This window comes from Giraffa tippelskirchi, chromosome 7, assembly GCF_054371585.1.
Source record: "Giraffa tippelskirchi isolate mGirTip1 chromosome 7, T2T-mGirTip1v1.2.pri, whole genome shotgun sequence".
Classification (NCBI taxonomy): domain Eukaryota; kingdom Metazoa; phylum Chordata; class Mammalia; order Artiodactyla; family Giraffidae; genus Giraffa; species Giraffa tippelskirchi.
In genome coordinates, this window is record NC_137281.1 from 131,240,116 (window position 1) to 131,267,732 (window position 27,617).

The following is a 27,617-nucleotide window of genomic DNA, read 5'->3' on the forward strand; positions in this document are numbered from 1 at the left end:
GCCTTCACTCTTATTATAGAAAGAACGTATTCCTCAGTAGGGAGACTCAGGCATCTACACTAAGTAAGAAAGACACACTGGGGAAAAACAGAAAACAGATCATTTCTATTTCTATATATAGTCAGAAAGACAAGGAAGCAACCTACACCACTGACTCCAGTTTTCACGGGCAATTTCAGCAGAAAGAACAGAGCTGTGAAATGACAAAGTTATAAGTAGTCCATATCATAGACTTTCTACTGTGTATTCATACCGGCACAGAGGCTTCCCAGGTGGCGCTAGAGGTAAAGAATCCGCAGGTCAATGCAGGAGACAGAATAGACCGGGGTCTGATCCCTCGGTCAGGAAGATCCCCTGGAGAAAGAAATGGCAACCCACTCCAGCATCCTTGCCTGGAGAATCCCATGGACAGAGGAGCCTGGGGGGCTACAGTTCATAACGCTGCAAAAAGTCGAACACGACTGAAGCTACTTACCATGCATGCATGCATGGGCACAGAAAGATAGTTCACTAACTTCTCTCAGTATTAAACAGGACCCTTGGTTCAATGTTCCTTCCATTAACCCCCCCTTGATACTATTGCAGATGCTATTGTTTTTTAAGATTAAAATGAACTTTCAGCCGAATGACTACCAAATAAAAAGTTGTCTTTACTTGTTCTTCTCTAAGGGCTAAGTAGCACAGGGTTTGAAATCAGAGTCTTCGGGTCCAATCCTGGCTTTAGATGGGGGACTTGGAACAGTCGGTTCGAACAGGCAAGGAAATAACCAACTTTCTGTGTTTCTTGCGAAGAATAAATGATAGGCAAGACACCTGGCACAGCAGATTTTGTCCCAAGACGGCACGAATCAAAGCTTTTGGGGTCGTGTCTTCTCTGAGAGAGCTCGGCAAGAGATAACGTTCTGACACCTAAGCCACAAAAGCGCTCCTAAGACCCTTACCCCAAGGGGCGGTCCGGAGGAAAGACCCGGGCTTGGCTACGCCCCAGCTAGGGGCGCCCGGCGCGCCTGATCGCCTCGGCCCTCGGTGTTCCCCTCTCCACCCGTCGCCTGTATCCAGAACAGCGTGCACCCGTAGCTCCCTAGTGCCCAGGACGCGGGAGCCTGCGAGGGTTCAGGACAGACACGAAGTGAGGCATAGCCAGGGACAGCCCGGGCCCCGTGCGCCGCGCCCACGCGAGGTCCCCGCCGGCGCCGGCGCCACCGCCCGCTCGCCGTCCCCCGGCCCCGCCCCCCGAGCGCAGAGATCGGGCGGCTGCCGGGTCGGTGGTCTCCGGGTGTATACCGGCCTGTTTGCTACCATGCCGCTGTACGAGGGCCTGGGAAGCGGCGGGGAGAAAACAGCGGTCGTGATAGACTTGGGAGAGGCCTTTACCAAGTGAGTGACCGCGTCCGGGAGGGAGGGCGGGTAGCCGAGCCCCAGGCCCAGCCCGGGTCCTCATCGCAGTCTCGGGGGCGGCTGTTTAAGCCTCCACTTCGCCCTCGGGACCTCCGCAAGTGACGACCCCTGTTACCTGCACCGTGGGCGATGAGAATCCCGGGGATCTGGTGGGGCGGTCTGGTTCTGACTCCTAGAGAGGCCCAAGAGGCTTCGAGAGAACTGCCTTCACTGCCGCCCCTGTCGTCACCCCCAAACTGAACGGACCCTTTGGGGTCATCTATGAAGGGGATGACAGCGATAACCTAGGCCCCGCTTATTCTAGTTTTATCTCCTTAGGTGGCAGCCGAACTGTAATGCTTGATGACGGCCTCCATTATTAAACATTTATTGAACAGAGATGCTATTGGTGCTGGAAATTCAAATGTATTTTGCTTCCCAAGAGTGGGAAGTCGAATTGGGAAGACTGAATGCGTAACGATCTGAAACCCTGTAGATACTAGAGATCCTTTGTTGTACACCCCCCCCCCACAGCTTTTAGGTTAGGAAATTTACCATATTTTAAAAGGCAACTTGTAAACACTAGATTAGTGATTCTCAGCCTTTTGGATGACATAAATCCTATTGATGACCGAAAGAAAGCCACAAATACACAAACCTTAAAATACTTGAACACAATTTCAGGGCCTGGTGGACCATCGCAGTGGTCTGTGGACTCCAGATTGAGAACTCTTGCACTGGGCCCAAGAAAAAAGGAACGTGACAGCCAGAATTGCATGTATATAATGGAAACTATTTGAAAAAATTTTGTATATCCCTGAAAAGTGCCTGACATACAGTGTGCGTTTAATAACTATTTGTTGAACAAGTGGTCAGAAGAGCCTGTTTAAGAAATTGGAGGAAACTCCCTCACAGTCCAGTGGTTAGTTGTTGGTTCTTTCACCAAGGGCCTGGGTTGGATCTCTGGCTGGGAAACTAAGATCCCATGAGCTACCAAGCATGGCCAAAAAAAAAAAAAAAAAAAACCGGAAAAGAATTGGACATCAGGTACTCCATAATTGGATTAAACATAGTTCTTGGTTCATGATATTCTCTTACTGTTCTATGCAAGATTTTCCCACATATGCATTGTTAAATTTATTTTAAAGGTTTATTTTAATAGCATATTAAGTATCTTGAGGCTGACACCCACAGATAATTACTTTAGGTATGTTGAGGAAATGAGAAGTGGAATTCTAGTATATAGGAGGATGGTTATTGACAAAGACAACAGGAAGGTGATGAGATGGGTTTTTGCATCCAGCCAGTGGGTTACATCCTGGAGTTTGAGGAGGACTGATATAGGTAAACATGGGGGTGTAACTAAAAGAAAATGGAGAAAGCTATTTGGGAATAGGAGAAGATGAGTACTGAAAACCAGACAGGACAAAAAGAGATAATATTGAGACTGAACTCACTGATTTAACAGCATTTTTAGCAAAGTTTTGTTTTATGGGAAACAGAAATGGAAATACTTAAATAATCAAGAAAGGAAAATATTTTTTTTTTATTTTTTTTATATAAATTTATTTATTTTAGTTGGGGGCTAATTACTTTACAATATTGTAATAGTTTTTGCCATACATTGACATGAATCAGCCATGGGTTTACATGTGTTCCCCTTCCTGGACCCCCCACCCACCTCCCTCCCAATCCCATCCCTCTGGGTCATCCCATTGCCCCGGCCCTGAGCCCTTGTCTCATGCATCGAACATGGAATGGTGTTCTGTTTCACATATGATAATATACATGTTTCAATGCTATTCTCCCAGAACGTCCCACCCTCACCTTCTCCCTCAGAGTCCATAAAATTGTTCTGTGCATCTGTGTCTCTTATTCTGTCTCGCATATAGGGTTATCGTTACCATCTTTCAAATTCCATATATATGCATTAGTATACTGTATTGTTGTTTTTCTTTCTGGCTTATGTCACTCTGTATAATGGGCTCCAGTTTCATCCATCTCAGTAGAACCGATTCAAATGTATTTTTTTTTAATGGCTGAGTAATATTCCATTGTGTATATGTACCACAGCTTCCTTATCCATTCGTCTGCTGATGGACATCTAGGTTGCTTCCATGTCCTGGCTATTGTAAACAGTGCTGCGATGAACATTGGGGTACACGCGTCTCTTTCAATTCTGGTTTCCTCGGTGTATATGCCCAGCAGTGGGATTGCTGGGTCATATGGCAGTTCTATTCCCAGTTTTTTAAGGAATCTCCACACTGTTCTCCGTAGTGGCTGTACTAGTTTGCATTCCCACCAACAGTGTAAGAGGGTTCCCTTTTCTCCACACCCTCTCCAGCATAAATGCTGGAAAATATTTTTTTTAAAAAAGGATGAAATATTTTATGCAATTTAAAAAATGATGATGGTGATAACTAATAGTTTGGGCAGAAGCTTATTTTATGAATTCATGCTATATGAACAGTGTGATTATAATTATGTCATATATGCATAGTTTTAAAAATAGACCAAAGGAAACTTCAGTATGGAAATTAATAATATTAGGATGATGGAATTATAAGTAACATGAACTATAGGAATGAAATCAGAAACTGGAGTATAGACTCATAGCTGTAGAGATGTGTTACCTAAAATTCAAATAAAGTTAAAAACTGAAAAGTAAATGCTACCGTAAAATAATACACTGGTTTATTTCACTAGTACTAATTCAAAGTGATTTTATTTTTTTACCTTTAGTTTATTTATGAATGGGCTTCCCTGATAGCTCAGTTGGTAAAGAATCTGCCTGCAATGCAGGAGGCCCCAGTTTGATTCCTGGGTCGGGAAGGTCTGCTGGAGAAGGGATAGGCTACCCACTCCAGTGTTCTAGGTCTTCCCTTCTGGCTCAACTGGTAAAGAATCCACCTATAATACCGGAGACCTGGGTTTGATCCCTGAGTTGGGAAAATCCCCTGGAGAAGGGAAAAGCTACTCACTCCAGTATTCTGGCCTAGAGAATTCCATGGACGTCCATGGGGTCGCAAAGAGTAGGACACGACAATAGGTGATATTAACTTTTCCTTAGTTTTTTTGCCCCTTTGAATACATCAGAGATGTTTCTAGATGTTTTTGTGACCACTGCTTTGAAAAAGCACAGAAAACCTTGTTTCTGGGACAAATATATAGAAACAATGTTAAAATAGTTGAATGTATCAGTTTTCTATTTTATTTGCAGGTGTGGATTTGCTGGAGAAACTGGTCCAAGATGTATAATTCCCAGTGTGATAAAAAAAGCTGGCATGCCTAAGGTATTTTTTTTTTTAAACAAATTAGCAAAATAAATGCTGTACTGTAAAATATTTTTAAATGTGACTTTAAATAAGATTGATTAGAATGGTGCTACAGTGCTAAATGTATAGCTTAGACTATAACCTAAGAAAACGTTTATGATTATTTAGGTTTAATTTTACACACCATAAAATTAACCTACTTTAAGTGTGCAATTCAGTGATTTTTGGTAAATATATCAAGTTATGCAGCCATCACCACAGTTCAGTTTTAGAACATTTTTATCATTCTAATAAGATTTCTAATGCCTGTTTATAGTTGATCCTCATTTCCACCCCACCATGGATGTTGTTTCTGTCTCTATAGATCTGCTTTTTCTATACAACTTGGATATAAATATAATTATATAACATTAAGAGAAAGTTTTTAAACTTAGTAAAATAATTGCATGAGCCTTGTAATGTAATTATAGAATCATTTTATTCTTACCCTGTTCAAAAATAGAGCCAGATTCTCATTTCTTTATCTGTAATTCAATAGACCTGTGAAAAACACATTTTTTAAAAGAAACTTTCTTGCCAAAGTTAATTTTGCAGATTAGGAATTGTAGAACAATAGAAAGAATAATTTTGCATGCCATAAAATTTGCTTGTTAAAATCAAATACAGATATTTCTACCATAACTCAATATTTGCATTCCTGAAAAACCTCTCTTTGATTGCAAACAAAGACAGGTTTTGGGGGAAAATAGGGTTGGAGCAGATAATTTAAAACCCATGTAACTTTGTCTTCCGAGCCCTAGCAAAAACAAAAATTAATACCTCAGGAAAAAATTGGAATAACTTTAAGATGCAACTGAGCTGAAGGCTCTCTTGGGGATATTTAAAATAAAATGAAATAGTTGAAACTGTTGGTTGATGGGTGCTGAGACAATGAAGATACAGAAGTGAGCTCTGAGCCTCTTGAGCTATTGTTAAGGTGAGACCAGGAAGAAATGCAGCCCAATAAAAGGTCTTGAAAGGGTTCACTTTGGTATGGTAGCCCCTGGTACACTGGATCATTTAAACTTTTTAAAAGTAAATCTGAAAGAATGCCCATTTCCGTGACCACTGAGTTGATGACTCTTTACCTTGGTGAAAGTTATAACTCTGCTATTATCATTTCAGCTCCTCTTGCCTAATATGAGCTGTACAACCTTCCTTATTATATAGACATTATTCCCTTATTTAACAAATATGAGCATACTTGTTTTCATAAAAGCACAAGTTGGAGCAGGATGCAGTGAATGTGTTAGTGTATTAGCCCTTGTGATGTATTAGTGTCGACTTAGCACCCTGGTTTGGTAGTGTTTGCTTTAGTGCTAATGGTGCATGTTTTTATTTTACCACACATATTTATGAGCTGATTTACTTTGGGACTGTCCCTATACCAACTAAAAGAGAATATATCAAGTGGAGTGATACTACAAAAGGACAAGTGTCAGTGCTTTGGGACTAAATAACAGGAACTGAACCAAGTCTGGAGTATTTGATGAAGCCTTTGATGCTTTTTAGTTGATGCTGCTTTTTACTGATGATGCCAGAATAATGTCAGATGAAAGAAAAATGTAATGAGCTCTGGTCTTTACTCACTGTGTGTACAGACTTATTCTGTAAACCAAAGTGTTTTGTCATCTTGGTCTGCCAGTTCTTAAAGATTTCTAATTTAAGTGATTAATCTATTTTTAATATTTGCATCTATTCTAAATACAAATTGCTTTTGATTTATTACCAGAAAATCCATTTGTAAAATAAATTAGCATGTTTAATTTGAGTTTATTTTATTACTGTAAATTAATAAATCATTTTAATTTTTTATAGCCTATCAAAGTTGTACAATATAACATCAATACAGAAGAACTATATTCCTACCTAAAGGAATTCATCCATATACTGTATTTCAGGTAAAATGCAATTGTGTTTTCCTTGACCGCCACCCCCCAGCTTTTCCTAGTGCCCATAATAGTGATATTTGGTCATATTATTTCTAATGTAAAATAAAAGGTTAATTTCCAATTGCCATTTTAACTTTTCTGTTTTCAATCTTTTCAAAAGCATATTTGAAGACCAGAAAACTGGCAAGCATAAGGAAATACTATGTCCATTAGTAAAGGGGATTGGATAATTTAATTACTGTATTAATACATCTATATAGTGAAACGCTGTATTGTCAAAGTTTTATATCCATATGTACTGATACAGAAATGTCTTAGATATTCTGTTAATTAAAATCTTGTAGAACAGCATCTATGGGATGAATATTTCTGTTAAAATGTATGCATATACATACACAGTAATGATGGAGAAGGAAATGGCAACCCACTTCAGTATTCTTGCCTGGGAAATCCCATGGATAGAAGATCCTGGAGGGCTACAGACCATGGGGTTGCAAGGGTCAGACATGACTTAGCAACTAAACAACAACAACACACAGTAATGAAAATATATTGGAAAAGACCCTAATGCTGGGTAGGATTGGGGGCAGGAGGAGAAGGGGACGACAGAGATGAGATGGTTGGGTGGCATCACCAACTCGATGGACATGGGTTTGGGTAGACTCCGGGAGTTGGTGATGGACAGAGAGGCCTGGCGTGCTGCAATTCATGGGGTCGCAAAGAGTTGGACGTGACTAAGCGACTGAACTGAACTGAACTGAACTGAACTGATTAGTAATAGTTTCTGGTGACAAGAGGTATAAGATATTTTTGTACTTTCCAAGTTATAAACTCTTATAATATTTGGAGTCTTGTGAGTGTATACTACTTTTGTAGCTTAAAAAAAGAAAATATCTTTTTAAATTACTCAAGTTAGTATTCATAATAGGCTGTAGTTTTTGTTTTCTGAGATAAATGAATTAATAGATGTAAATTTCCTGACCACAGTGCATGGCATATAATAAGAGATCAAAAATGTTGTCTTTCTGTGACATATATATTGATATATACAGTAGAATACTTCTCAGCCATGAAAAAGAATGAAATTTTGCTATTTGTAGCAATATGGATGGATTTGAATGGCACAATGCCAAGTGAGGGCTTCCCTGGTGGCTCAGACAGTAAAGAATCTGCCTGCAATGCAGGAAACCTGCGTTTGATCCTTGGGTCAAGAAGATCCCCTGGAGAAGGGAATGGCTGCCCACTCCAGTATTCTTGCCTGGAGAATTCCATGGACCGAGGAGCCTGGGGGGCTATGGTGCATGGGGTCACATAGAGTCAGACATGACCGAGTGACTAACACATGCAAAGTGAAGTAAGTCAGACAGAAAGACGAATGTTACATATTATCACTTCTTTGTGGAATCTAAAAAATACAACAAACTAGTGAATATAACAAAAAAGAAGCAGACTCACAGACACAGAGAACAAACTAAAGGCACAAACTTTTGGGTGTATGATAGGCTCAAGGTTATACTGTACAACATAGGGAATATAGCCAATATTTTGTAATAACTGTAAATGGAAAATAACCTTTAAAAATTGAATAAAAAATTTTATAACATGAAAATATTTAGCGATAAACGTTGTCTTTCGTGGATCATAAAATGAAGATGTCTTTTTGTTATAAAGCTTCTTAAGTGAAGTTGGTACAGTTTCTTTAACCTTAACAAATTGCATTATGTGCAAAAATACAAACTTTCAAAACTGTTAAAAACTGTCACTTTTCAGGCATCTATTGGTGAATCCCAGAGACCGCAGAGTTGTGGTTATCGAGTCTGTATTATGTCCTTCCCACTTCAGAGAGACACTCACTCGTGTTCTTTTCAAGTATTTTGAGGTACCTGTTTTTTATGTTGTTTTTAGTAGGTACTCAAAGCTTAAACTAAAAGGTCCTTATTTTATTTCCTTCGTTGAAAAGAGGAATTGGATGACAAAATAAACTGACCATCTGTTTTCTTTGTATGGTTATTTCATGCATAATTAGCATTTTATCTAATACTTAGATAATTGGATAACTGAAGATTCCTATTTATTGCTCTTTCTCTTACTTATTTTACTACAGGTTTTAAGTTTGAGTTTTTTTTTTTTCCCTGAAATGAAAACTTCTTTGGTGAAGTTTATGATGTTTTTCTTCCAGATCTCTCTAGTTTTCATTTTTTAGGTATGCTGACTGTTCTAAATTTTCCAGCTCTTTCATTTTCATTTTACAGGCTTTAAATTCCTATTAAATGAAGTATTCAAATAATGTCTCCCATAGACTAAGTGGACAATGCCAGGAATGACTCTTAGATCTTGATATTAGTGATATTATTCATAACTATCATTTTATATGAGTTAAGTAAGATTATTTTAAAGACCAAAATTATGACATAAGATGATTACATTTCATAGTAGGCCAAAATCTTTATTATTTAACATTTTAAAAATCTCTGCCTTGGAAATATAAAGTTTTTTAGCAAGAGTGTATAAAATGTGTACAATATATAAGAAATTGAGCACATATAAATGTAATTTTCATACATTCTACTGAACACAAAATATATCAAAAATCACAATTTATTTATGAGATAAGGGCAGTTAATTTTTCTAAGTTATAATTTAGTAGAACAGATACAGAGAAACAGGTTACATACCCTCCTGTACTTAACTGATGTCACTAATTCAGGAATTTGGTTTGCAGTAGAGAGAATGCAAAACATAGTAAGTTACTTCAGCTCTTATCTTAATAAAATAGATGATTTTCTGTATTTTTACTGGAACTTAGCATTTGAATTTTGTTTATGTTAGTGTTTTTATCTGGTATATTGCCAGAATATCTGCTGTACTTGGGCAAGGGAAATATATCCATTATTTTGTTTGCCATTTGATTATGATGGACTTCCATATTTTGATTGAATATTTATCTGATATTGAGGGTGTTAGATTTGGCAGGATTTTCACTGAAAAGTGTCACTTAGAACTAAGGATTTTTGTAGTTCTTCACTTTTATTTTTAACTACTATATTATAACATTTAAAAAATATAATTCAGACATTTCTCCAAAGAAGACATACAGATGGCTAACAAACACATGAAAAGATGCTCAACATCACTCATTATTAGAGAAATGCAAATCAAAACCACAATGAGGTATCATTTCACACCAGTCAGAATAGCTGCTATCCAAAAGTCTACAAGCAATAAATGCTGGAGAGGGTGTGGAGAAAAGGGAACCCTCTTACACTGTTGGTGGGAATGCAAACTAGTACAGCCACTATGGAGAACAGTGTGGAGATTCCTTAAAAAACTGGGAATAGAACTGCCATATGACCCAGCAATCCCACTGCTGGGCATATACACCGAGGAAACCAGAATTGAAAGAGACGCGTGTACCCCAATGTTCATCGCAGCACTGTTTACAATAGCCAGGACATGGAAGCAACCTAGATGTCCATCAGCAGACGAATGGATAAGGAAGCTGTGGTACATATACACAATGGAATATTACTCAGCCATTAAAAAAAATACATTTGAATCGGTTCTACTGAGATGGATGAAACTGGAGCCCATTATACAGAGTGAAGTAAGCCAGAAAGAAAAACAACAATACAGTATACTAATGCATATATATGGAATTTGAAAGATGGTAACGATAACCCTATATGCGAGACAGAATAAGAGACACAGATGCATAGAACAATTTTATGGACTCTGAGGGAGAAGGTGAGGGTGGGACGTTCTGGGAGAATAGCATTGAAACATGTATATTATCATATGTGAAACAGAACACCATTCCATGTTCGATGCATGAGACAAGGGCTCAGGGCCGGGGCAATGGGATGACCCAGAGGGATGGGATGGGGAGGGAGGTGGGTGGGGGGTCCAGGAAGGGGAACACATGTAAACCCATGGCTGATTCATGTCAATGTATGGCAAAAACTATTACAATATTGTAAAGTAATTAGCCCCCAACTAAAATAAATAAATTTATAAAAAAATAAAAAAATATATAATTCATATTATAAACTTTGTGAGTAAGGACAGTCAAGAATTCTTTTTCTGTATTTCTATTTCAACCATTTTATAGCACTAAATAAAGAATTAACTGATTTACTTGAATTCACACATAATCAAAATATACTGTAATACGCAAAAACATTCTTTAAGTTCTGTAAGTTGTTTCATTTTGAAATGACAATTATAAAGCATTTCTATTAACTCAGTTCTCTCTCTTTTGGAGGAAAAACTGAAAACAATAAAGAGATGGTCCAGAAACATAGATTCAAAGAAAATGCTAAATTTAAAAAATAAAGAGATGTCTTTATCATCATTTGAGTTGTGTTTATGTTAGTGTTCTTATCTGATATAGATAGAAACAGAGAAATAGGATGGGGAACACATGTACACCCATGGCTGATTTATGTCAATGTATGGCAAAAACCACTACAGTATTGTAAAATAATTAGCTTCCAACTAAAATAAATAAATTAATTTAAAAAAATAAAAGAAATCAAGAAAAAAAATTACTAAAATCAATTAGTGCTTCACACAACCCGTGTGCACAGGCTGGGCAAAAAGAAAATAATGATAAAGACATTTCTTTATTTTTTAAATTTAGCATTTTCTTTGAATGTATGTTTCTGGACCATCTCTTTATTGTTTTCAGTTTTTCCTCCAAAAGAGAGAGAACTGAGTTAACAGAAATGCTTTATAATTGTCATTTCAAAATGAAACAACTTATAGAACTTAAAGAATGTTTTTGTGTGTTACAGTGTATTTTGATTATGTGTGAAATCAAGTAAATCAGTTAATTCTTTAGTGCTATAAAATGGTTGAATAAGTATCATAATTATGAATTTTTTCAAATATATTTGAAATATAAGGGAAACACCTTCAACTACTGACTTTCATTCTGGTTTTGTTGTTTTCTAGGTTCCCTCTGTCTTGCTTGCTCCAAGTCATCTAATGGCTCTTCTTACACTTGGGATAAACTCTGCCATGGTCCTAGATTGTGGATATAGAGAGAGCCTGGTGTTACCTGTATCTTTTTTGTAAACCAGCTAATTTTGCAGTTTTTAGTCTAGTTTGAAATAATTAGGCTTATTACAAATTGTTTTTATTGCATCAAGCTATTTTGGATTATCATGTACAAATATGACATACATGTGTGGAAAAAATTCACAGGATTTTGAGATTTAAATGTACTTTCTGTAGAAATTGTCATTATGGCTTGATCCCAGTATACACTCCAGAGATCAGACCTGGGATCAAAGAAGTTGGATAGGATAGTCAAGTTTTAAGATAAGTCAAATGAAGAGTAATTGGAAACAAATGAGAAAGTTAAATCAAGAAGAATTAAACCTTAATGACAATATGAGATCTGCCTTCAAATAACTGAAGGGCTCACTGTTGAAAAGTAAATTCCTTTTTTTTTCTCTCAATTTCCTGAGGCTATCATGGGGACAGTATGGCATAGGGTTTATGAGTTTGGGGTTTGGAATCGAATACATAAGTTTAAGTCTCAGCTAAGCTTTCTACTTGTATGGTGTTGGGCAAGTAGCTTAATCTCCCCTTAGCCCCAGTTTCCTCACCTGTGAAATGGGAATTATAATAATTGCACCTCATAGGGGCATTGTGTGACTAGAGTGAGATAATATGTGTAAAGTAGTTAGTGTAGAACTTGGCACATAACTTGCACAGTAAGTGCTATAGTTTTTGTATCATTTGCCATTGGGAAGAACTCCCTAGTAATTTGAGCTGTTACAAAATGAAATTACTGACTATAAACTGGTCCATTCCCAGTCATTAAATGAACTTAAGTAGGTATAAATTAAGCATAGGTATAAATATTTCTTATAAACATTAGAGTAGATATTTGCTACATTTGAAAAGGAATTTGAAGTATGTAAGTGCAAAACTCGTGGAATTTTGAGATCTATATGTGTGTTTATTAGAAGAAATAATCTTGGGAAGGAAGTCAAGGATCATTAGCTCCTCAGGAACTGAATTAGGCAATAGCTTTTTAAAATAGGAAGTATTTTGTGTGTAAGTCTCATAACAACTCTGTGACAAAAAGTATTATATAAATGAGAAGCTGAAAGTTGAGATAGGTGGCTGACCCAAGTTAATAGAAGTGTACAGCCAAGATACAAACCCGTGTTACTCTCCAAAGCCAGTGTTCCTACCCACAGACTTTTTGCTTTTCATAAATAATGTACTTTATAAAACATCAGGAAAAACAACATGTAAAATAAGGTAGCAAATCCATAGTACAGTATTGTTCACTGTCCTCTCAGCTCTAACAAAAATATAATGTGAGGCATATGTAATTTAAAATTTTTCTAAGAGCTACAAATTTTACAAATACAAATGAAGGAGATGAAATTAGTAGTGTATTTTATTTAGTCCAATATATTTAAAACATCATTTAAATATATAATTAACATAATAAATTATAATGGGATATTTTACAGGGTTTGTTTTTTTTTTTACTACTCAGTTTTCTAAATTTGTTGTGGAATTTCTTATACTGTATCATAGTTCAGACCAGCTACATTTCAAGTGCTCAACAGCCACATGTGGACAGTGGCTACTTTATTGGACACCCAAGCTCTAATAGATGAGTTCTCTGCGTGTGTTGTTTACCATGTATTTGTATGTATATGTTTAGCTATTTTCTTTGGAGAAGAAAAAAAGACGCTTTGATTTTTCTGTAACTCCTTAAAGAATTTAGCCAGCCAAGCTGATGTAGAATAGTAGTACAGAGGTGGGGGAAACACATTTTTATCTCCTCAAATAGTAATATCCTTGACTACCTTATAGATATATGAAGGAATCCCAGTACTGAATTGTTGGGGAGCGCTCCCCCTAGGAGGAAAAGCTCTTCACAAGTAAGTTTCTTGGCATTTAGCACGTTGCTTCACCTGTGCCAAAAAAGCAGATGTTAAAGAAATAAAAAACAAACAAAAAATAACAACAACAAAAAATGCTAATTTTTTGACAGTGATCAATAGAAGACTTGTAATATGGACATTCATTGTTATTTATTGCATTCTTTACTTCCCTGGTGGCTCAGACGGTAAAAGTGTCTGCCTACAATGCGGGAGACCCGGGTTCGATCCCTGGGTTGGGAAGATCCCCTGGAGAAGGAAATGGCAACCCACTCCAGTACTCTTGCCTGGAAAATCCCATAGACGGAGCAGCCTGGTAGGCTACAGTCCATGGGGTCGCATAGAGTTGGACACGACTGAGCAACTTCACTTTATTAACCTTGAGTATATTCATCTTTTAAGGGTAAAACCACTTTTATTTAAAGCATCATGTTCTGTTATGAAGTAAAAGTATTAAATAGGAAAAGGATATCAATTGCAATATTTTAATTACAGTAACTTTTTTTTCATCTTCAGGGAGTTGGAAACTCAACTGTTAGAACAATGTACTGTTGACACAGGTGCTGCTAAAGAACAGAGCCTTCCGTCTGTGATGGGTAAAATCATTTTAATCTGTTTAAGAGTGGTTTACATTCAACTCATTCTGCCCCCACCCCCCCGACATTGCATACTTATTCTCATTTTCTCACATCACTCTGATGTCCTGGCTCCAATTATAAGATCATTATTGAGCTGTTGTTAATCACCAGATCTAGTAGTTAAATTTTAATCTTTCTTTCCAGAACTTTTGACATCATGGATTATCATATACTCTCTTTTTTAAAAAAATTTTTGTTGAAGTATAGTTGATTTACAATGTTATATTAATTTCTGCTGTGTAGTAAAGTGACTCAGTTATACATATATATATTTATCCTTTTTCATATTATTCTTCACTATGGTTTATCACAAGATATTGAATATAGTTTCCTGTGCTATACAGTAGGACCTTGTTATTTATCCATTCTATATGTACTAGTTTGCATCTGGATTGTCATATACTCCTGATATTAGCTCTTCCCTTAGCTTTCAGGACTTTTCTTCCTTTATGGTTTTCTTTTATTTCTCCAACTATTCCTTCTTAGTTTACCTCTGCTCTTTCTTTCCCTGCTGATGTTCTTCTAGTGATCCATTTTTTGTTCCTTTTTTTTCTCCTACTGGCTTTTTAAATGTGATCTCATGTGTTCCCATAACTTCAGCTACATCTGTATGCTGTTGATTCTTAACTGTATCACTGAGCCTGACCCTTCTTCTAAACTTCATATTTTCAGCTCATTTTAGATAGAAACTACACATGCCTCTAGGCATCTCAAACTTAAGGCTTCTAAAAGTAAACACATTATCTCTTCCCCTGAATTCATTCTAACAAATCATTGTTAGATAATTTCTTTCTGAGCTCACATTTTAGAAAACTAGTGTATAAATCCTTTCAATTCTCTGTCAGAAATCTGTTTTTTGTCTCTTTTTTTCTGTCCTCCATAGCACAGAACATTTGAAAACAAAGACATTGTAAACTAGGTCCTCATTGCTTCTTTCTTGGAACCTACTCTTAGGACCCATTTAGTCTATTTCATACTCTTGCCAGGAATAACTTTCACAGAATTAGTTTGATTGCATTGTTCTTTTGCTTGAGAATTTTTGCTGGTCCCCACAGGTTAAAATCCAAATTATCGATTTGATACACATGTTTCTTCACAATCCAACTTTATTCTACCTTTTAACTTTAACTTAGCTTTAGCTTTAACTACTAAACTCAACCTTTTGCACCTTATTTCAGCTGCAGTAAATTTCGTACCTCTTCCAGGCCATAGTCCTGGCACCATTGTTCTTCCACAACACTGTGCCTTCATTTATACTATTTCTTTACCTGGAATGTTTTTCTTTACCTATTTGAGGTTTTGATCTCTCTCCTTGACAGAAAGGTCATTTAAATTGTGAAGCCTTCCTCATTTCCCTAAGCAGAATAAATCACTCCCCTCTCTGTTACACCCTCAGCAGTATTAATTATAGTACATTTTCACTTTTTCTGTCAATAGACTTTGAGAATCCCTGTCTTACATATTTTTCAAGTGCCTGGACATTGAATAAATGTTGGAAAGAGAAGGGCAGGTTGTTAGGACTTTCATCCTTACATATATTGTTTCCTGTTGTTCTGTAGATAGTTAAGATAATAGCATTCTTTATTCTGTAGATCAGATTATTATTTATCCGTTCCAGATAAACTTTGTTACCTTTTTAGTGTAGTTTAATGTAGCATCCCAAGATTTTTTTCTTTTTGGTTCACGGCATGCGGGATCTTAGTTCCCCAACCAAGGACACGAACCCATCCCCCTGCAGTGAAAGCACAGAGTGTTAACCACTGGATACCAGGGGAGTCCCCCAAGATATTTGTAATAAAAGTCTTCATTAAAATTGACTTTAACATTGCCTTAAAATTCTGAACTGTGTGTTCTTAGACACTGTTTCTCTTTCTTTTTTTTAAATCTTTAATTGGAGGATAATTGCTTTACAGTGCTGTGTTGGTTTCTGCCATACATCAACATGAATCAGCCATAGATATACATATTTCCCCTCTCTCTTGAACCTTTCTCCTACCCCCACCCCATCCCACCCGTCTAGGTTGTCACAGAGTACTGGGTTTGAGCTTCCTGTGTCATACAGCAAATTCCCACTGGCTGGCTGTTTTACATTTCGGTGATGTATATGTATCAGTGCTACTTCTCAGTTTGTCCCACCCTCTCCTTCCACTGCTGTATCTACAAGTCTATTCTCTTTGTCTGCCTCTCCGTTGCTGCCATGCAAATAAGTTCATCAGTACCATTTTTCTAGATTCCATATATATATATATATATACACATTGATATGTAGTGTTTTTCTCTTTTTGACTTACTTCCCTCTGTATAACAGGCTCTAGGTTCATCTAGCTCTCTAGAACTGACTCAAATTTGTTCTTTTTTTATGGCTGAGCAATATTCCATTGTATATATGTACCACACTTCTTTATCCATTCATCTGTTGATGGACATCTAGGTTGGACACCCTTTTCTTAACCAACTGTATGAAGTCTGATTCTAATCTTTCCTTCTCATATGCCCCAAAATCTTGACTCTGTCATAGTTAGCCATATATTCCCAGTAGTTGAGGAATTAAATCATATCACTGTTTGCTAAAGGGTTCACTTAAAAGGGAGGCTCCCCTGATGGCCCAGACAGTAAAGAATCTGCCTGCAATGTAGAAAACTCAGGTTTCCTTCTGGGTCAGGAAGCTCCCCTGGAGAAGGGAGTGGCTATCCACTCTAGTATTCTAACCTGGAGAATCATGGACAGAGGAGCCTGGTGGGCTACAGTCCATGGGATTGCAGAGAGTTAGACAAAACCATGTGACTAACACTTTTACTTTCCACTTAGGATCAGAAATGCAAATATATTTTAAATATTTCTTGTCACGGTTTTGGCAAAGATTAGATCTAAGTCCTACATATACTTGGGTATCCTTAAGTGATTTCTTTATTTAGTATTTAGAACCTTGTTCAAAAAAGAATGAATAAACTAACTTAAAACTTACAAAGACTAAATACATTGATTTGAAAAGTGTAGTTGAAAAGTAAATTATATGTAAAATATTATACTTATTATTCTAAATTAGTTGAAATTTAAATATGACTTATCAAAGCCAGAGCCTGCAATGAATGCCTCATTTGCAGTGTTTAAATGGCTGTGATTAAACCGCTAAGATTGAGAAGCTCCCTCCCAAAGTCAGCATCTACTCCTAACTAAAATAAGCCTTTTATTTTCAAGCTTGCCTTCCATGTTGCCTAGAGAAAACTTTTTCACATTACCAAATGTCTTTGGCACATGTTGGAATTCATTTGAATATTCCTAGAGAGAGTTTAGCACATGTGAAATGTTACAGTTTTTAGCACTTACTCTTAAATTTGTACATTCTTTATAATCCAGTTACATTTCTCTCATCTATATATAGCCAGGTTTAAATTGATTTGGAAATCTTTATATTCTCCATGGGATAAATTTTAACATTTAACATTAGGAGTCTTCAAACTTTTTGATCACACACTGGCCTCACCAGTAAAAAAATTTTGAATATGTACCTGCAATACATACTTATGTTTATACTAATTTATAAAGTTTATGTATATCATTATTACTGTATTATGAAACACAAAAGAATTTGGAAAGGACCATATAATAAAGGTAAAATAATAATTCCAAAGTCATATTTACTAATGGTAAATTTTTTTGCTCCCTCTCAAAAAAAGTGTGATTAAATAGTTTATTAATTTTTAAAGATTATGGCTTAACATCTTAAAGATGTGGTTTTTAATTTTAATTCTTTCAGTTTCAGTAACTGACAAGATATGTAACTCCAGATGGAAGAAGTGCATGATTACCCTTATTAAATTATGATTCCTTTTATAGCTATAAATTTCTGTCTTCCTTGACATAAATAATTTGTTCTTACAAATTAATGAGACTGTTTTTACATATTTAACAATGGGTTAAAAATTCTGAGTTTCAAAGATTCTAAATTTTTGAGTCTGACTTGGAAAACTTGATTTATTGGCAACAAAATTACATAACAATGATAACATATCCAAACATTATCTAAATCTATATAATAGGTACTTTCTCACTCATTTTTGGCTTTCTCACTCATTCTGTGCTTTGGCTTGACTTCGAATGCTGACATTTCTTCCCTAAAAGTAAATCTGATTTTTCTATTTGTCTTTTAAAAAAAAATTATAGTACTTTTTAATAGTTTGCTGAAATGGAAATGTGAGTGCAGTGTAATAGACTGTTTCTGCTTATTAAAGTTCTATAGTTGTAAATAAAATTTCTGCTTTAGGTTCAATTCCAGAAGGTATCTTGGAGGACATTAAAGGTAAACTAAGTTCCTATTTTTTTTCCTTTCATCATTAAGTATTCATTTGAGGGCATCTTTCTTAAGTATTTATACAGATACAAAATGTATTAAATTTATAATGCAGTAATCTAAAACTACTTAGCATATATGCTGTGGAATAATGTATATAAAATTTTGGTTTTTCTTCAGATTTGTGGAAACTTTTGGCATTATTATTTTTTTTTTAATTTGGCCACACCATCAGCTTGTGGGGTCTTAGTTCCCTGACCAGGGATTGAGCCCTCGGCAGTGAGAGTGCAGAGTTCTAACCACTGAACTTCCTGAGAATTCCCTTTTGGCATTACTTTTAATGTGCTATTAAAGAAACTTCTCAGTGATCGGGTGTACCGAGTTACTAGGGAATCAGTAGTTTTCACAGTATGAATTAACAATTATACTGCTTATGAAAGCTGCTGATTTTATGTTGTTTAGCATTTTTTTATATACTTTAGTATTTTAAATGCATTTTTATAATGTTAAAAAAGTCATTTTACTGACTTTAGAAATTCTACAGTTGGGTAAAGTATATTAGATTCACTTTAATAAGATACATTATTAATACTCCTCCTTTGCTAGAGTATATTTTTATGATAATGTTTAAATTGAGTTTTCTGGTATCTTGATTCACTGAAAGGAAATCAGTTAAACTATAATGTTCTTCACTACTAAAAGTGTTTTGTAAAATTAATAATCTAGAATGTTTAATAGAGAATTAGACAATAATGAATTTTAGAATTAAGTGGGACCTGGAGATATTCTAGTACAACTTGGTCCTTGAGATATTAAATGATTTATTCATTGTCACACAATAGGTAAGGTGAGAGCTAGGGCTGCAAAATGGATCTTCTTCTTCATTATATTGCTTACTTACGTGGCATAATTATCTAAAACCTCTTCAGTTATTATAAAATTTCAGTCATTTGTTCATTCTTTTTGCAGAAGCTTAAGTAATAGAGGAAATATCTCAAGTGAAACGAATAGTTTCTCTTCCATTCTTCCAGTCCTATTCTCCATAATGTAACAGTTGATAACTTCTTGGAATATTTCTTTCCATATAGCTTCCAGCTTGTGAAAAGAAGTTTCCATTGGCCAGGCAAACATCAGATTGGCAAAAATTTGAAAGACATTTAGTGTTTGTGAGATTATAGGAAAATTAATATATTGCTATAGTAAGAATTGAAAACTAACCTTTTTGGAAGGCACTCTGGCATATTTATAAAAATTGAAAAATATGCACCCTATGCAAGAGGGAATGTTGAATGCAATTTGATGCCTTCATCATACGGATTACCATATGGCTTTTTATTTATTTATTGGGTACCCCAGGTGGGACCCATATAACTTAAAAAGGAGGAGATAGATGTATTGATTTGGAAGGGTATCAATAATATATGAAAGAAAAAAGCATGTTGCTGGAAAATATGTGTAGTAGGAACCCATTTATATTAAAAACAAATATGCAATATGTACACTTACTCTTACATACTTATTATGTTACTTATGTAATACCTAAGTTTTTTTCAATTATTTTAAAATCCTTAAGTGTAATTTATCTGTTCTCGGATTTTAAATTCAGTGAATTTAGTTTCCTTAAAGAACACCACCTTCATATGCTAAGTATGTAAGATGTTGAGGATCTGAGTATTTACATTTCTTAAATAGTTAATGAAGACTTAAAGTTGTAACTTGAGCACCTAGCTTACTGTATAACATATTAGCATATTGTAATTTCCTTTTTTTTTTTAATTAAAGTATAGTTGACTTACAGTATCTCAGGGAACAGCAAACTGATTCAGTTATATATATTCTTTCTCTTTTCTTTTTTTTTGCCACACCCTGAGGCATGTGGGATCTTAGTTCCCCTACCAGGGATCAAACCTGTGCCTCCTGCATTGGGAGCACAGAGTTTTAACCACTGGATTGCCAGGGAACTCCCCAGTTATGCATCTTCTTTTTCAGAATCTTTTTCATTATAGGTTATTACAAGATATTGAATATAGTTCCTTGTGCTTTACAGTAGGTCCTTGGCATATTTTAGATTCTTAACAAGTATATTTTGAATTAGTAAATGTAAAGAATTTTGTATAATATAATGTTTATGTCAACATGTTTTGTAAGTAAGTAACCAAATCATTAGATTTCTTGCTCTCAATGTCAATTTTGTCCCTACTTGAAAAAACTTTTTATTTCTTACCTATTTATGAAAATAATTTGAAGCCACTTATTATAAAAGGTACTTTGCAGCAGAAGTAATATTTAAAAGAATAAATGTTCAAAGTGAAAAAAAACAGGTGATGTAGTGTGCAAACTAAAGAGTGTTACTGCAGCTAAGGCCAAAATTTAGCTTTGTGTTCTGAGCAACCAAGATTTTTTTTAATGTGGCTTTGTGGCAGGAACATGGAACATGTCTTATGATTCTGTGGTGAATGAAAAGCTTTTTAGATGTGAATAAATTGTAAGCTAACTAAAGACAGAGTTAGTTTATAAAATCGGAAAGAACAGATGATTAACATGTTTACTTGAATAGAATTGTTTTAACTGGGACATTGACTCAATCACAAACCATAATGATGTCTCCTTTTCTTTTAAGTGCGCACTTGCTTTGTTAGTGATCTGAAGCGTGGACTAAATATCCAGGCAGCAAAATTTAATATTGATGGGAATACTGAGGTAAGCTGAAAAAGAAATAAAGATTCTTTTTGCAGTTTGTACTTTGTATACTTATGCCTGTGATATTTATATTTCAGCGTCCCTCACCACCCCCAAATGTTGACTACCCATTAGATGGAGAGAAGATTTTACATGTCCTTGGATCAATCAGGTTAGACCTTAATTTTTACAAGCGAAATAATGAACTAAAATAAATTTTTGGCCTCAATATTTTTTAAGCCTTTAGTATTATTAACTTACTAATTATGTGGTTTTCATTAAGCTTCATCACTCATCATTGGGGCTTCCCTGGTAGCTCAGATGGTAAAGCATCTGCCTGCAATGCAGGAGACCCAGGTTCAATTCCTGGATCAGGAAGATCCCCTGGAGAAAGAAATGGCAACTCACTCCATTATTCTTTCCTGGAAAATCCCATGGACAGAAGAGCCTGGCCAGCTACAGTCAATGGGGTTGCAAAAGAGTCGGACACAACTGAGTGACTAACACACTTCATCATTATTTTTATTATTCAACTTTTTAAAACTTAAAAACAATTTTTTTTTCTGTTCTTCAGAGTAATTCAGAATTAGCCATTCTTTGAGTTGGAGGATAAAGTATGATACTTTAAAACAGGATTCATCAAACTTTAAAAAAATAATAATTTTATTTATTTCTGACTGTGCTGAGTGTTTGTTGCCGGGCGGGCTTTTCTCTAGTTGCAGTGCGTGAGGGCTACTCTCTAGTTGTAGTGTACTCAACGCGGTAGCTTCTCTTGTTGCAGAGCACAAGTTCTGGGGCGCATAGACGTCAGTAGTTGTGATATGTAGGCTTGGCATTTGTGGCTCCCAAGCTCTAGTGCACAGGCTCAGTAGCTCTGCAGCATATGGGATCTTCCTGGACCAGAGATCCGACTGATGTCTCCTACATTGGCAGGCAGGTTCTTTACCACTGAGCCACCAGGAAAGCCCTGACTTTTTCTATAAAGGACCAAATGCTAAATACCTTAGGCTTTGTGGGCCATGTAGTCTCTGTTGCAACTACTCTGCTCTATAGTTGGAGTGCAAAATCAGCCGTGTGTGTGTGTGTGTGTGTGTGTGTGTGTGTTTTCAGTCACGTCCGATTCTGTGCAACCTTATGGACTGTAGCCCACTTGGCTCCTTAATGACTTTCCAGGCAAGAATAGTGGAGTGGGTTGCCATTTCCTCCTCCAGGAGATCTAGGGAGTATGTAAATGAGTGAGCATGACTTATATTCCAGTAAAACTTTATTTGCAAAAACATACAGTGGCTGGGTTTGACTTGCAGGCCATAGTTTGCTGATTGCTGTTTTAAAATACCGTCTAGTTAGAAAGAATGCATTCTTCCAAAGGTACTAAATCTTTAGAACCAGTTAGTAATTCACCTTTTTATTATTCATTTTTCAATCTGATGATGCAATGTAAGTTGCCAAGGACTTACATAATTATATTGGTAACAATGTAATTTTTGTTTATACCCAAGCTATATGAAATTTATATTATAAAAGTTTCATCTGTAAAATATTAGAAGATGCACAGAAAAGAATTACATAAATATGGAAGATCCTGTTAAGATTTTGAGATAATTAGCATAGACGTTGAGATACTAAAAGGATGAACATAAACATACAGATGTTAAATATAGTAGATTGGGGAGACAAAAAAGTGAGAAGGTAATACTCTTTGATAGTAACTTTTTATCATTTTACCTCTTATTTAAATTACATTCACTAATTTACTGTTTTAAAATTTCTCCTGATTGTTTACTGGAGTCCAAAATAAGAAATGAAGAAAATAAGTGTTTATTTTCTACCCTACTATTTCATTGCTTAAGTGTGTGCATGCTTAGTCACCCAGTCGTGTCCAACTCTTTGTGACTCCATGGACTGTAACCCACCAGGCTCCTCTGTCTGTGGAATTTCCCAGGCAAGAATACTGGAGTGGGTTGTCATTTCTTTCTCCAGGGGATCTTCCTGACCAGGGAGAGAACTTGTGTCTCTGCATTGGCATGTGAATTCTTTACCACTGAGCCACCTGGGAAGCTCTCATTTCTTAAGTACTACTTGTAAAATTATGTCTTTTCAATATCACATTAACTGACAAAGATTTGGAAAAAGAAAACTGATGTTTTGTAAGTATTCAGCTCAACTGGTAGAAGCAAAAGTGTGCAGGCCTAGAGGCAGGTGGCTAACTATGAGTGAATGAGTGTTCAGCATACTTAGGCCTCAGTATCCTGTACTCATGAAATGGACAATTAGCAAGTATGTTGAATATCAGGAAGAGAATTTTATGTTTTGAAAAAGATTTTTAAAAAACTTTAAAGTAGTATGCATAGTATGGTCCAAATTTTATGTTAACATTATATGTATATTTATATGTATAGTTTTGTATTGCATTGGTTAGGGTTCAGTTTGGTTACCAGATATACAAACCTGAAAATACTGGCTTCAACATGATAGAATTTGTCTCTCACTTAAAAGAAGTTCAGAGGTAGATAGTCCAAGGATGGTATAAAAATTGCCACCAGGGACCCAAGTTTCCTTCCACCTATCATCTTTGGGGGCATAGCCCTTGTTCTTGGGTTCCAGGGTGGTTGCTGGAATTAGCTACTACATATGTTTTCCAAGCATGCAGTCCTAGGAAGGGAAAGAGAAAAGTGCTTTCTCTCCTTGTAAAGGAGACTTTCCACCAGTCCCACGTACCACTTTTGCCTCCATCTCATTGTCTGGTGCTTAGCTACATTCTGCTGCAAAAGAGGCTGTTAAATACAGTATTTCAACTAGGGAGGGGCTTTGTATCCAGCTTAAAATGGAGTCTTATCTTTTTTTTAATTTTCAAATAATTATAGATTCACAGGAAGTTGCAAAGGTAATATAGATAGGTCCCATGTAACTCCTCAGAGTTTCTCCCAGTGGATACATCTTATATAACCATAGTACAATATTAAAACCAGTAAATTAGCATTGGTGCAATGGGATATATTGTTCTGTGATTTTATCACATGTAGGTTTCTACATTCGCCACCACCACAATCAAGATAGAGAACTATTCCATCACAACAAAGATTTTCCTTGTGCTACCAAAAATAGAGTTCTTTTAATTTGAGAATGAACAGGAAAATGAGTATTTTATTAGGAAACTAGCCAGTTTTGCCACGTATTGTTTTTACCAACAAAGAAATACTTTTGGCTGGGTAAGGTCTTGTTTGTTTTTAAATCTGTTGTATCACTATTGATCTGTTTGTTGAATTCCATTAATTTTTACAGACTTTCACTCCTTTTTTGTTATTAGGTTTCAGGTGGAAAATATATATGTAAATCTATACATGTGTGTGTCAGTTGCTCAGTCATGTTCAACTCTGTGCCACCCCATGGACTATATAGCCTTCCAGGCTCCTCTGTTCATGGAATTCTCCAGGCAAGAAAACTGGTGTAGGTTGTCATTCCCTTCTTCAGTGGCTCTTCTGAACCCAGGGATTAAACTGGGGTCTCCTGCATTGCAGGCAGACTCTACTGTTTGAGCCCCTAGGGAAGCCCCCAAAATCTATACATAGTGATAGTTATAGCTGGTACTTAGGGCATACCTCGTACATGCCAGGCACTGTTCTATTAAGTATTGAATCTTCATTGCAACACCTGTGAGGCAACTACTGTTATTCTTCTCATTTACAAATGCAGACACCTTGTGTTCTAATCATTACTCTACATTCACATAGTACTGGTACTTAAAAACATGTCTGTAGACCTATTGTACTGGGTTGTGTTATGTGATGCCAACAAAACACTCTCTGTTCTTAATCTCATTAGAGATTCTGTCGTGGAAATCCTTTTTGAGCAAGATAATGAAGAGAAATCGGTTGCCACTTTAATATTGGATTCCCTTATGCAGGTATTTTTATTTTGTAAATGGTTTCTTTTTATGACTACAGTCCTTTATAAAGAATTTTTTAAAATCTGTATTTTTAATTTGAGCCATTGGTTACATTTTATCTTTTATGTGAAGTTTTACTGAGTTTTACTTTAGCACTGAGATATGGTACCAACAGCATTTCAAACCCAGGGTAGTTTGTGCTATAGATGTATCATGCATTCTTTTCCATGATAACAATACCGGATTTTTATTTTGTACTTAACTGTTTCTTCACGTGCACGTTTGTGTGGTATTAAGCTTTTCATTCCACAGGGTATACATGGCTCTTTTATGTAATGACTGTGGAGCCATAGAACTCCTGTAAAATACTTTGGGAGATATTATCTACTTCTCCCAGTCTACTTGGGGACTCTTTTGAAAATCATAACATCAGTGAAGGACTTTAACATTCCTGATGCTTAGAGAGAACTGTTGTGGAAACAATTTTTCTAAGAATGTTATCTTACCTGTTGACAGCTGACTCTGGATATGGAAATAGTACCTTCAAAAAATTAGGTTTCCATGAAAAGTTATTTCTGATTATGTTCTTTGCTCAACTCAGACATTCTACCCTGAAAATGAGAATACTCCCATATTACTACTATATGCCCTCTGGAATTTAAAATTCTACACTATTAGCTTTTTAAATCTTTAGGATTTATTTAAGTACATGGTAATATTATCATGCTGGTATATTTGTCACATGAAAAAATCCCTTGTTAAAGAAACCTTGCTGTGACCCTTTTTTGTGATACAAATGATCACCTAATAATCTGTATATTTTCTTAAATTCAACCAGGCATTATTTATAAAATTAATTCTTTTTTTTTTTTCTTTTTACTAACAGTGCCCAATAGACACCAGGAAGCAGCTAGCAGAGAATTTGGTAGTCATAGGTGGCACGTCTATGTTGCCAGGTTTCCTTCACAGACTACTTGCAGAAATAAGGTATTTGGTAGAAAAACCAAAATATAAAAAAACGCTTGCCACCAAGACATTCCGGATTCATACTCCACCTGCAAAGGCTAATTGTGTAGCATGGCTGGGAGGTAAGAATTTTTTTGTTTGTTTGTTTGTTCTGGCCTTACCTTGCAGCTTGCAGAATCTTACTTGCCTGATTAGGAATTGAACCCAGACCCCCAGAAGTGAAAGTGAAGAGTCCTAACCACTAAACCACCAGGGAATTCCTAAGAATTTCATTTTTTAAAATAATGATTATATAGTAATTGGTTCCTGAATGACATTACTAATGGTTATAGATGATTCGTTATTAGAAATTGCCTACTTAGTTAACTAATAGAACAATTAATCAATTTTCTTTGACCATTTACTTGTCCTTAAATTATTAATTTTCAGAATTATGTATCTATTTTCTCTTGGCATTTGCACTTTGATTTTTTTTAAATGAATTTCTCTCCAATTAAAGTCATCCCACGTGTAGAGTTTTGGCTAAGAAAATTAAGATTATTATTTATTTTGTGTACAGAGTTGAAAATATTTCCACCTTACTCTACCTGCATTTAAACATAGTAACACTTAATCATTTTCACTATAATCTGGTTTAGGCCATTTAAGTTATTTTCAACACAAGAGTTATGGCTTACCCTGTTTTTCAAAATATAGGATATAGAACAGCTTAACTGGAATTAATCTGAAGACTGTGAATATGCTTTACTGAATTTTACCCATTCTCTCTTGTCATATAATGAAGTGGATATATGTGTACATAAAACTTTCCAGTAAAAGTTTTCATATCAGCTATACTTTTTTTTTTTTTTTTTTACTACACAGGAGCTATTTTTGGAGCACTGCAAGACATACTTGGGAGCCGTTCAGTCTCAAAGGATTATTATAACCAGACAGGCCGTATACCTGATTGGTGTTCTCTTAATAATCCACCTTTAGAAATGATGTTCGATGTTGGGAAGAATCAGCCACCTCTGATGAAGAGAGCATTTTCCACTGAGAAATGAAAGTTTGATTAAAATTCAGCTTTGCTTCTTTTCAAGTATCTAATCAATTAGAAGCAAATTGTACAAAGTATATAGAATGCTGTTAGAGAAGACTTTAGTAGAAGTGAAAGCATTTCTGTAATTATTTGTCACATTAATATTTAATCATTTTGACTGGTTTCTCTTGTGTAATGGTAGAATGGTAGCTGATGCTTATGAAATTAGTTGTATTTATATCAATAAAATATACTAAAGCAGTTTCATTTTGGAGATTTGTTACATAGTTCATTTTTCAAAAAGAGGAAAAGCATCTCTCCATAATTCACGTAATCTGTCTTGGGCATCAGAGACTTTGTTAATTTCATTATTTTCATCAATTATTTCATCTAAAGAATAATGTTACCATTTCTAGTTATTTCAAATATTTACATGGGTCTGTGTCTTAAGATCCTTTTGTTTTGATGTTTGTGTCCAGGTTATAATAATGCTAGTTTTGGGCTGATAATTTTGGGTAGCATAGTTAAGCATTTGGTAAGCAAAATGTGGAAATGTTCACTTTTTTAACTTTATAGTTTATGAATTTCTAAGGAAAAAGATATTTCCTTTTAATGCAAAGATACTCATGCATTTTTATGCAA

General features: G+C 35.6%; 1 protein-coding gene across 1 annotated transcript; it reads left to right on the top strand.

Annotated features, from left to right (window-relative positions):
- The first annotated feature begins 1,225 nt into the window (after nt 1–1,225).
- On the top strand, nt 1,226–27,242 carry ACTR10 (actin related protein 10). The gene is made up of 13 exons (XM_081509606.1): nt 1,226–1,377; nt 4,598–4,670; nt 6,510–6,592; nt 8,354–8,462; nt 11,537–11,644; nt 13,427–13,494; nt 14,011–14,090; nt 18,397–18,432; nt 21,044–21,123; nt 21,201–21,274; nt 24,925–25,006; nt 25,875–26,076; nt 26,819–27,242. The coding sequence occupies exons 1-13, from the start codon at nt 1,301–1,303 to the stop codon at nt 26,998–27,000; spliced, it is 1,254 nt and encodes a 417-aa protein (XP_081365732.1). The 5' UTR covers nt 1,226–1,300; the 3' UTR covers nt 27,001–27,242.
- Nucleotides 27,243–27,617: the final 375 nt, after the last annotated feature.

Bases quoted from the DNA above. Each gene is read 5' to 3' on its own strand.
- ACTR10 (XM_081509606.1), top strand. From the start codon at position 1,301: ATGCCGCTGTACGAGGGCCTGGGAAGCGGCGGGGAGAAAACAGCGGTC. The intron at 25,007-25,874 runs GTATTTTTATTT...TTTTACTAACAG, and splicing joins TATTGGATTCCCTTATGCAG to TGCCCAATAGACACCAGGAA. The intron at 26,077-26,818 runs GTAAGAATTTTT...TTTACTACACAG, and splicing joins TTGTGTAGCATGGCTGGGAG to GAGCTATTTTTGGAGCACTG.